Consider the following 11,979-nt stretch of genomic DNA (forward strand, 5'->3'; position numbering starts at 1 on the left):
TAATCATATACATTGTATATTGACAAAATAAAAATTTAACGAAAAAAAAAAAGAAAATTAATATTTCTAACTCAAATGTAGAATTCATAGTTTTTACTTAGCTTCTCTGATCTTATAACAGCTATTTCTCTTATGCTGAAAAATTTTGTTCTAACACTAATATGCAATCGTCTAAAAATAAAATGATTATTAAAATTAAAAAAAATAAAACCCAAAGCCAAAAAACTACTAAAAGAGCATATAGGGGATACACTTCAGGAAGTAGGACTGAGCAAGGCTTTATGCAGAAGACCCCGAAAGCACAAGCAACAAAAGAAAAAAATAAACAAATGGGATTATATCAAACTAAAAAGCTTTTGCATAGCAAAGGAAACAATCAGCAGAGTGAGAACACAACCTATTGTCAATTTTCAAGCCTTCCTTTTAACAAAACAACTTAAGGCCAAAGTACCAAAGATTGCAAAATTACCTATTAGATGAATAACAGGATACTTATATAAAATTACAGAGTAAGCACATGTATTTGCATGTCATATCATTCCTGCAGGCTAGTAGACAGAACCAGATATTTTCAAGCAAAAATTTTAAAGTAATCAAGTAAATACCTATTATGTTGGGCATAGAAGCAATAAAATGTCCCTTATTCATAATTTAGATTCTTCATAAAATGTTTAAGTTTATTATATTAAAGAATTACTTATTCTGACAATTACTGTCTTAGGAATCCAATTTAATGCTAAATGCTTTGCTACTAATAACAAATAGTGTTATACACGATTAAAGTTTTAGAAAAACAAACTAATAATTCTTAGTCTCAGACAATTTAGGGGAATTAAACAAAATATGCAAAAACAACTACAAAAATGTCTATAGTAACTTGAATCTATGATTTTGTACTCATTGCCCTATGTTCTGTTAGACAGAAAACAAATCCATTATTTAAAACTAATTTCCACCAAACTATGCACTTATTTGTCATAATTTAACTATTCAGTGAATACTTTCCAACACCTACTACATGTAAAAATAAGCAAAGCATTCTCTTGAAGGACACATGCTCTCATGAAGAATTTATAGCCATGTTTTCTTACCCAAACAATCTACATGGCCTCTTGCATCTTAATTTCAGCAAGTACAAAACCAAATTTATTTTTTCTTTTACAAATAATCTGATTCTTCTATCGATGAGTGAAATTATTCCTGATAATGAAGGATGCAAGATGACTAAAGCAGTTTTCTTTCTTTGCAGAATCTTATCCAAGTACTTCTCAGACCCCTGGTCATATGCCTTTTTGTTTAAATTTCTATTTGATAAAAACTAAAAATTTCTGATCTTCATTTGTGATGCCACTCATTTTTCAGCCAGCCAAGCCTAATTTATCAGTCACCTTTGACCTTTCTCTCTACCTTTCCCATTTAAACTGGTACCATCTAACATAAATGTAGCTTCCTTGATGTTGCACTTCATATATTTTCTCACTTCCTGCTTCACTATTCTGTAATTCAGAATCTCTCTCTAATATAGACACATTTTATCAGGTGGCCTCATCTTCAATCTCTCCTTATTCTAATTATCATCAATGCAAATAAATGTCAGATTAATATTATAAGGTAATCACAACATTGCTTAAAATAACCTTCAATAGCTTCTCTTGGTCTCCAAATTGCAAACATGCTACACCAGCCAAGAAGACACTACATCCTAATCCTGTGTACTTTTCTTTAGAATATTCAGAGATTATCTATGTCATCCATCTATTTTGCTGGTAAGAAAACTAATGCTCTTAGCTGTGTGTGTTTTCTCTGAGCCATAGTTATCAGCAGAGCAAAGTTTTCTGGTTTTCTGGTTGTGTAACACAGGGTTCTTGCAACTCTGCTGTGCTGTTTTTTTCAATAATGGAAATACTTGAATGATTTGCCTGCCATCCTTGGTGAGTCTCTTTTTTCTCTGTTTTATCACTTTTCTAAAAACATTTGACAAAGTTATAAATACAAAGATTTTTATGCAGGTTCTACTGAACAGATTTGCTAGATTAACCAGAAATATCATTCCCCCTGAAAAATGTACTGACTGATGCTAGATGCCTGTTGAATGCTCATAGCTCATTTTCCAATTAGCAGCTCCTCACTAACCCCAATAAGTGAACTGTAGCTGCCAGGTGATTTTTCTTAAAGAGCATAATTTTTATAATGGAAAGTGCATTTAGTTCATTAAAGATATGGTTTATGCAAGGAAGATGATTTAGAATTTCAGTTTTCAAAACAATATTAAAAGGCCCTAATTCTACATCAAAAGACTGTGAATAAATTACATATATGAGTTTTATGTTAAAATAACATGTAATGAAGATTCAGATTATTTTTATAACTCCTATATTTAACCAACTGCATTAGTTGATAAAACTAACCATTCGCCCAAATAGAGTTGGATAGAATGACTTCTACTTTGTCTATATGATTCTTTTTTCTAGATTATTAAATAGATCTTCAGGAGAAGGAGATAAACTAATTCAGTCAACATCATTGACAACTAATTTTGTGTCAAACTCTCTGTTCATCAGTACTTGTAAGGAAAATAATAAAGTTTGTTTTAGCCTAAACAACTAAGATTAAATAAGATAATGTACCTGAAAATACTTGGAAACAGTAATCACTATACAAAAGTTAATTAATATTATCCATGAATAAAAGCCAGGCCTTTCTTTTTTCTTTTTTTTTTTTCCTGGTAGCTGCTTCCACTTGAGTTTCCAAGCTAACAAATCTTTCATCTATTAAAAAGGCAGTCCCCATTGAGTGCCTTAACTTTGTTATTCTGTTTTACTGCTTGCTTCTCTATTGTAGGAATCCATTTGCTCTTTCTAACAGACATGGAATGCATACATACTATGCACCTGGTACTCTGTTACCTAGAGATACTTTCAAATAATCTCTTACTCCAATTAGTTGTACACAAAAATCTGTGTAACCGATTATTTACAAGAAACACATGGCTTAATAAAAACCACAAAAAAAATTGGATCTTCGTTTTAAATGAACTATCCTTCTTAAAGTAATGATTCAGTTTTACTTTGAATTAAATCATGTGAACGCAGAATTCCTGTGTTGATATATTTATTCGTTTATTTATTTATTTACTTTTCTTTGATTCTTTTTCACTTATTTAAGCATCCACATTTCCTGATACCATCTAAATAACCCAAGGGGCAGAGCTGGGCAGTGTAGCAGAATAGCACAGAAATCCCACAGGGGTACATTTATCCCAGTTGGATAAAATGACTCTACCATCAAGGTTCCTTATAAAAAATTCTCCACCCATAGAATTAAATGGGCCATCTTCACATACCCCACTCAAAGTATAGTAAGAATAACAGAAATCTGTTTGAAGTCCAAGTCAAGGAGCTGCTCTCAGATCAGAAACAGTACTTGGTTGTGTGTCTATAATAAATATGATGACTTTAAGCTGTAGTATGAGTAATTTAGCTTAGATAAACACAAGGAAGAATTTCTTGGAAGTAAACTTAAAGATAATTCACCTAGTCTTCTGGCATTGCTCCTTAGCCATCTCTATTTGCATCCCTTCTAATTCTCTACATCTTGAAAGGTAAGAACCTTCTCCACTTGACCCTGGTCCCTGACCTCCAAGTTCCTCAGGGTCCTCACTATACTAATACCCACTGTTTTGTTCATGTCTATGGTCCTGATGCCGACTTGGAAACCCCAAATTCCATATAGATGTTTTGTTTTTGTCTGTTTAGCTAATCATAGCAAAAACTGTAGTTCTTGTATGTGTGTATTTCCTAACACATACAATAACCCAACCTCAAAATGCAGTCATTAGCACATGCTCACTCTTTTCTAACTTACTATTTCGAATTAGTTTACACTCACTAGAGCACATTTATTCCATTCAGTCTCTTAAGTCTGCATCAATCTCATTTATTTCTTTTTAATTTGGTTCTGAACACCAGAGAAGCAGTGTGGTACAGTAACATGACCACACCTTTAGGGTCAGACGGACCCAGATTCACACACTGGCTGCATTATATTTGCCGATGGGAAACTTCAGTAAGTTCTTCACTTTGCACCTAGCTAGCCTCACCTGAAAAGGGGGAAGGTTAGCTACGGCTTGTTAGTGATGCTGTTGAAGTAACACATGTAGAGATATGTAGCAAAGAACCTTGTTCAATACTAATCCTGTTTTCTCTTAGACTATTGTATTCATCCTCTCCTCTATCTTCCCATCTTTCACCTAGTTCATATTTCAGTCCTAGCTCCAGACACTGAGGCTGGTTATCTCAGTGCCTCAGGTTGCCATGTTTGTAGGATACGTCTTTTACTCAGCATAATGTATGTAAAGTACATTCATGTAGCATTTATCAGTAACTATTTCCTCTTTTTGCTAAAGAGTATTTCATTATATGGATATTTCACATTCTGTTTACCAATTAACCAGCTGATGGATATGTGGGTTGTTTCCAATATGGGGTTATTGTGAATAATGCTATTATGAACATCCAGGTACAAATTTTGTGTGTATACATGTTTTCATTTCTCTTTGGTAGATTCCTAGGAGTAGAATTTCAGGGTTATATGGTAAGTTTATGTTTAAATATTCAAGAAGCTGACAATCATTTTCAAAGTGGCTGTACATTTTACATTTAGCACTGTATGATGTTTTTAGTTTATCCATAGGTTGTCAACACTTGGTACTATCTTTCTTTCTCTTTGTTTATAGGCATGCTAGTCGGTGGGAATTAGTATCTCAATGTAGTTTGACTTTTTTAATTTAAATTTTATTTTCCTAATAATCATCTTTTTCTGTGCTTATTAGTCGTTTGTATATCTTCTTTGGTGAAATGTCTATTTAAATATCTTTCCCATTTCTACTTGGATTATTTGTTATATTATTAAGTTGTAAGAGTTCTTTATTTTTTTTTTTCTGGATCCAAGCTTTTTATGCAAATATTTTATCCCAGCCTGGGCCTGTATTCTCGTTTTCTTAATTGTGACTTTTGAATTGCAGTTTTTGGGGGGTTGAAATCTAATATTGATTTTTTTTAATAAACCTTTCTTATGGTATGGTATCTAGGAATGTTTCACCTAACCCAAGGTCACGAATCTCCTGTATATTTTTCTAGAAATTTTAGATTTTTAGCTTTTGCATTTAGGTATAAGGGCCATTCTGAGGACAGTGTTTGGTAAGAGTCTTAAGTTCTTTGTTGTTTATTTTTTACTTTTTTGCATAGGAATATTTAATTGTTCTAGCAACATTTGTTGGAAAGTCTTTCCTTTCCCTCATTTGTCTTTGCACCTTTGTCACAAATCAATTGATTATAATGTAAGCTTTTAAATCTGTACTCTCAACTTTCCTGTATTGATCTATATGACAATCCTTGTGCCATGTGTCTTAATTACAGTGACTTACTATTAAGTTTTGAAATCCAGTAGTATAAGTACTCTCAATTGGGTCTTCTTTTTCAAAATTGTTTATTCATTATAAGTCTACTGCATTTCCCTATAAATTGTAGAATGAGTGTCAATTTCTAAAAAAAAAAAAAGCCTGCTGATATTATATTGAGTTTATAGATTCATTAGAGAACAGCCATCCTAATGATATTGAGTCTACTAATCCAAAAACATATGGTGTCTCTCCACTTATTTATCATTTTAAATTTCCCTCAGCAATATTATGTTATCTTCAGTGTACAAGTCTTAGTCATGGTATTTTTTGGTAACTTTTTTCTTACATATTTTAATCTTTATTCTTCATCATGAATGGAATGTTTTGTAAATTTCTTTATTTTTTTCTTGTAAAACCAGCCTGACTTTAATTTCTTTATACGAAATCCATATGTTCTCCTTGAAAATTTTTAATTTTTAGAAACAAACTCATGTAAGTCAAATATTTTGTATTTGTTTCGATCTTCACAGATTTTGACAAGAATACACTAAGCCCCTTTATCCTCCATACATTGGAGTCTTTTTTGGGACACGTTTTTCTTCTATTTGTTTTTATCTCTTTTTCCTGGGAGTATCTGTATGTTGGCTTTTCATTTTTTGTCCTTCCAAAATTTCATTTTCTCATTATTTTCTTTTCACCATTCTTTTGCCTCTGCGTTGTAGGAGAATTTTTCAAATGCATTATCTAAATTAAAGTGATTTACATTACTGTACCTTAATTCTGCTTTTTATTATGTTCAACATGTACTTTAATTTTTTTTTTTTTGGTATATCATTATTTTGTTTTTTCTTTCCAATGTGCTTCTTTTTCCTTCCCATAATGGTATATGATGCTATTATCTGTATTACCTTTAAAATGTTTTCTTCTTAGTTCTGTAGTTTTAACATCTTTGATGATGATAACTGAGTCTTTATAATGTGATAGGTAATGTGCCAGGTGTTTACAAACATTATTAAAATCTTCATATGTGCTCATGCTCTGAATTTTTCAGATGTTTCCATTTTTAATGCAATATTTTTTAAATTCTAATTTTTTTTATACACTCCCTAGTACAAAGCAAAATCTCTTCAGACTTTTTTTCCATTAAACCGTGTATGTGGCTTGCTCATGGCTGCTGTTCCAATAAGTGTGATTATGTGGAGTACAGTTTCTAGTCCAATTCCCAGTTTCTAGCAGCCTACAGTTTCACTAAGATAATACCCATGGGGCCGGCCCGGTGGCGCACTGCTACAGTGCACCGCTTGGGAGCGCAGCGGCGCTCCCGCCGAGGGTTCGGATCCCACATACAGACCGGNTACAAAGTTGGGAACAACTATTCAGATAGTGCTAAAGTTAATTTAAGGCGGAAGTCTGTTTTAAGTCTTAGAAAGAAAACTGGTAGAAATATGGTGCATGAACTAGAAAGTTGTGATAAAGACAGAAATTAGTGATCAACAGATGGGAGGTGAGAGTATATGCAGGTTTCTGAATTAAGCTGCATGATATATGGAGCTACCATAGATCTCTAGATTTACTATAGACCTATAGAGCTACCATAGACCTAGGCGCTCCCGCCGAGGGTTCGGATCCCACATACAGACCGGTTCCCGCTCACTGGCTGAGCGAGGTGCGGGTGCAACACTGAGGGTTGCGATCCCGTTGCCGGTCCTGGTCTGGTACGGGCGCGACACTGAGGGTTGCGATCCGTTGCCAGACACGAAAAAAGACAAAAAGGAAAAAAAAAAAAAAAGATAATACCCATGTGACTAATGCTGTCTAGTTCATTGCCATTTTGAAGTCATAAAGGAAATTAAAAACCTAAATTCCCAAAATGTGTTGCTATTCTTCTGTCTCTTCTACTGCTAACAAAGTTGTACATGGCAAATATTCATTGTAAAATTCAATGTGTTGCTACCAATACCACCACTTACACCATTATCTCTATTTTTCCTGAGATGAAATGTCTGTACAAGGAAAAATTCCTGAGTCACTGTATAATTAGGCATTCTATAAAACCAAATGCCTGATTCTCAAATTTTTATGTTGGTACAGACTCTGGATTCCTTAGTATGGACTATGGAAATGTATTAAGGGTTATCCTATATTTTCACTCAATTCATGTCCATATCCTTTATTTCAGGGAAGTTAATCACTCTTTAAAAATCCTCTATTTAGAATATTTATCATTTTTAGCACTAGTGCTTCTTGTATTTGTTCCTTTTTTCCTTTATCTGTGTTGAAAATTTAATACAAAGTTGGGAACAACTATTCAGATAGTGCTAAAGTTAATTTAAGGCGGAAGTCTGTTTAAAGTCTTAGAAAGAAAACTGGTAGAAATATGGTGCATGAACTAGAAAGTTGTGATAAAGACAGAAATTAGTGATCAACAGATGGGAGGTGAGAGTATATGCAGGTTTCTGAATTAAGCTGCATGATATATGGAGCTACCATAGATCTCTAGATTTACTATAGACCTATAGAGCTACCATAGACCTATTAACCAAAAAGGGGAAAATAGAATATAAAAACTGGCTCTGTGGAGAAGATTGAATTTCGATGCAATAACATTGTATTTGAGCTTACTTTGAGATATATAAGTGGATAAATTAAAGAGTTAGATATATGTATCTAATATTCAGGAAATTAGCCTAGGAGGAAGATTAATGCTTTAAAGTAGGAAAATAAATAAATAAAAATCATTGTCCAAGGAATGCCTCCAGAGTTGAAAAGATATAGAAATAGACAACATGGGGCCGGCCCAGTGGCGCACTGGAGAGTGCGCCGCTTGGGAGCGCGGCATCGCTCCCGCTGAGGGTTCAGATTCCATGTGGAGACCGGTTCCCGCTCACTGGCTGAGCGTGGTGCGGGAGCAATCGCCGAGGGTTCGGATTCCATGTGGAGACCGGTTCCCGCTCACTGGCTGAGCGTGGTGCGGGAGCAATACCGAGAGTTGCGATCCCGTTGCCGGTCCCCGGTACAGGCGTGACACCGAGGGTTGCGATCCCGTTACCGGTCAGTAAAAAAGACAAAAAGGAAAAAAAAAAGAAAAAAGAAATAGACAACATGTTTGGAGAAATAATCAAATTAATTTTCATCTAATTATGTAAGTAAGCTATGTAGTAAATTAGATAATAAAAGTTGTATAAAAATGGGCATATTAGTGACAATGATCTTGAATGGCTTATAAAGGAACAATTGAAATCCTAAAGAAGTTTAAAATATATTTTAAGCAATAGCTTCATTTGTATAATAAATATTTTATTTACATAATTAGTTAAATTGTAGCATCCAATATTATGCTTAAAAATGTATTATTCGCTAAAATAAGTCTCAGTAATTTAATTACATATCATATAATACACAGGCAATCCTAAAATATGTTTCAACTCTGAACCATCAAAATTTTACATAACTAGAGATTTGCAAATATGTTTATGCCACATTTGCCTTATCTATTAATAGAGAATTATGTTGTTATTAATTGAAGTAGAATTATATCATAATTATTATCATTATTACTATTATTAGATAATGTAATGTATATGTTAATAACACAAGCTCTAAACTCTTTTTTTTGTCTGATTGATTCCCAACATCATCTCTTTCAGTTTTTATGAACTTTGACAATTTATCCAAATTTTTAAACTTCACTTTATGTGTCTGTAATAAAAATACCTTTCTCTTTGATTTGGCACAAGTCTCAAATGAAATCATCTATGTAAAATATTTAGAACAATTTATAGAACATGATCTTATCATTTACACAATAATATATATCTCAGTTATTCCATGAGAAACAAAGGCTAGATTAAAGGTCAGAGCATACACGTTACAAAAGAATCTTATTATTGGCTCATTGATTTTTACTACATCAGAGTCAGGTTCCATAATCACAAATAAGGCAATATTTTAATGTTACAAACTGAGAAGAATATCCAGTTTTACATTCATGGGAACTGAAGCATCTTCCTTGTAATAAACATGTAATGAGGCAAGGTAAACTGGCATCATCTGAGGTGGATTCTTAGGTAGACGTAGTCCCAGAAAAAAAGATGTTTTCCTGCTTACTAAGTTGGGTAAATAAAACAACTCTAATAAGTGAAGATTAGCTAAAAATACCCCTAATTCTCATAAGACCATATCATAAATATAAGCTTAAAATCCAGTTGAAAGATAAAAAAAAAAAAAATCAAGGTGATTGATGGGAGTACAAAATAGTAAGTGATAAACAAATAAACTTAGCTAAGTAAATTGAAATTATTTTGAACCCAGTTAAATATCTTAGTTAAGTGATAAATCTCACAGATACAATACTGAGTGAGGGAAGCCACACAACCAGTATACAATGCATGACTATGTTTATATTAAGATCAAGAACAGGGAGAAGTAATTATGGTAACAGAAGTCAGAAAAATAGTTACTATTGGGGAGAACACTGATGAGCGTGGGGCATTAGGAAGCTTCTGGGTTGGTGGTTTTGCTCTATCAGTTGATCTTGGGAGTAGTTACATGGGTGCATGTAGATGTCAAACTTCACTGAGCTGTATTCTAAAGTTTTGTGCATTTTACTGAATGTATATTAAACTTCAACTAAAATAATATCAAAATTCTATATTTAAAAAAGTCATCATCTTAGAAGAGAATACTGATGCTGCAGAACATAATGTCAGTCTTCCATAATTCTACTTCTACTTTCCTCCTGACGGGAATCCCTGGACTTGAATGGGCCCATGCCTGGATTTCCATCCCTTTCTGCTGCCTCTATTTAACTGCACTTTCTGGGAACACCTTGATCCTATTTGTAGTCCTCACTGAGCCCAGCCTCCATGAGCCTATGTATTATTTCCTCTCCATGTTGTCCACCACTGACATTGGCTTAAGCGTTTCTACACTGGTGACAGTGCTGGGAATATTCTGGCTCAATGTCCGAGAGATCAGCTTTAATGCTTGTTTATCCCAGATGTTTTTCATTCACCTCTTCACTTTTATGGAATCTTCAGTGCTCCTGGCTATGGCCTTTGATCGTTTTGTCGCAATTTCTAATCCTTTAAGATATGCTACCATTCTAACTCATGCAAGGATTGCACAGATTGGTTTGGCAGTCGCTACCAGGGGGACTGTCATTTTGACACCACTAGTCCTCCTTCTTAAGCGTCTGTCCTTCTGCCACAACCATGTGCTCCGCCATTCCTACTGCTTCCACCCTGATGTGATGAAGCTCTCGTGTTCAGACACAAAGATCAACAGTGCCTTTGGACTAACTGTAATCATCTCTACTGCTGGAGTGGACTCCTTCTTTATCCTGCTCTCCTATGTCCTGATCATCCGCTCAGTGCTCAGAATTGCATCCCCTGTGGAGAGGAAGAAAGCCTTCAGCACCTGCATCTCTCATCTCTGTGCCGTGGCCATTTTCTACATCCCATTGATCAGTTTGTCTTTTGTTCACAGATTCGGAAAACATGCCCCACCTTTTGTGCCCACCCTCATTGCTAATGTGTACTTGCTCATCCCACCTGTGATGAATCCCATCATCTACAGTGTGAAAACTAAGCAGATTCAGAAAGCTGTGCTCAAGCTTGTATGTTCCAAGGGAACTCATATTTAATAATTATTCCTCCCATAAAGACTTATTTAAAAGTCAGGAAAATTCACCACAAATTGAAGCTACAAATGCATGCAATTATAGACCTGAGTGGAACTAGATGTTATCCAATTCAAACATCTCCACAATGGGGTTATTCTTCCTAAGGCAATCTTATCTTTTCTACCGCCAAAATACTAATTCAGATTCTCGTTACCTCTCAGCTACCCTGTTCCAATAGATGAATAGATGACCCACCATTTCTTTGATGCTTCTGCTCAAAATCACGTCATTCAATTTGAATTAATTTTCCCAAATATCTAGCTCTAATAAAATTTAGTCAATTATTCCCATATCAGTGCCCTAGAATTTGGCAGTCTGATTGCCCTACCCTGCTTCACACACTCACACACTTAACATCTTTACCCATGATGATAAAAGAGTGATACATTTTACTGCACAAAATGCCCAGCTAAAAGTTTTGTGGCCTTAAGAATAGAAAGCATAAGACCAAGGACAAGATGATCCCTATTATATTCTTACTCATCTTCTGACAGCAACATGTACTTACCATCTACCATAAACCAGATACTGGGAAAGATATTGAGAATATAAACATGAACAAGATTAGCTTCTTGCCCTAAGTTACCTTATTGCCTAGTGAGGAATATAATTTGCAAAGATGTAATGTTTATTTTAAATTTATCTTCCTCCAAGAAAATTCAATACATTCAATTAAGAAGAATAAAAAAATGTTGGATAATTCAAATTACAAAGAACTTTAAATAGTAATTATTTTATTTTACTGCAACCGTGGTGTAAAATCATAAACTACTTGACATAGAAGTGGATAGAAAGAAGAGAAACTAAAACAATAGAAACCACCTAAGATGAGAATTAATAATATGAGATAATATTTGAAATAATAATGCAAGTCAATGTGAACACAGGATTTACC

General features: G+C 34.1%; 1 protein-coding gene across 1 annotated transcript; it reads left to right on the forward strand.

Moving 5' to 3' along the window:
• The first annotated feature begins 10,103 nt into the window (after positions 1–10,103).
• LOC103583351 (olfactory receptor 51F2-like) lies at positions 10,104–11,045 on the forward strand. Its single transcript, XM_008564688.1, has one exon. The coding sequence runs from the start codon at positions 10,104–10,106 to the stop codon at positions 11,043–11,045; it is 942 nt and encodes a 313-aa protein (XP_008562910.1).
• The last annotated feature ends 934 nt before the right edge of the window (positions 11,046–11,979 follow it).

The sequence above is a fragment of the Galeopterus variegatus genome, unplaced genomic scaffold (assembly GCF_000696425.1).
Source record: "Galeopterus variegatus unplaced genomic scaffold, G_variegatus-3.0.2 Scaffold22123, whole genome shotgun sequence".
In the NCBI taxonomy this organism is placed as follows: domain Eukaryota; kingdom Metazoa; phylum Chordata; class Mammalia; order Dermoptera; family Cynocephalidae; genus Galeopterus; species Galeopterus variegatus.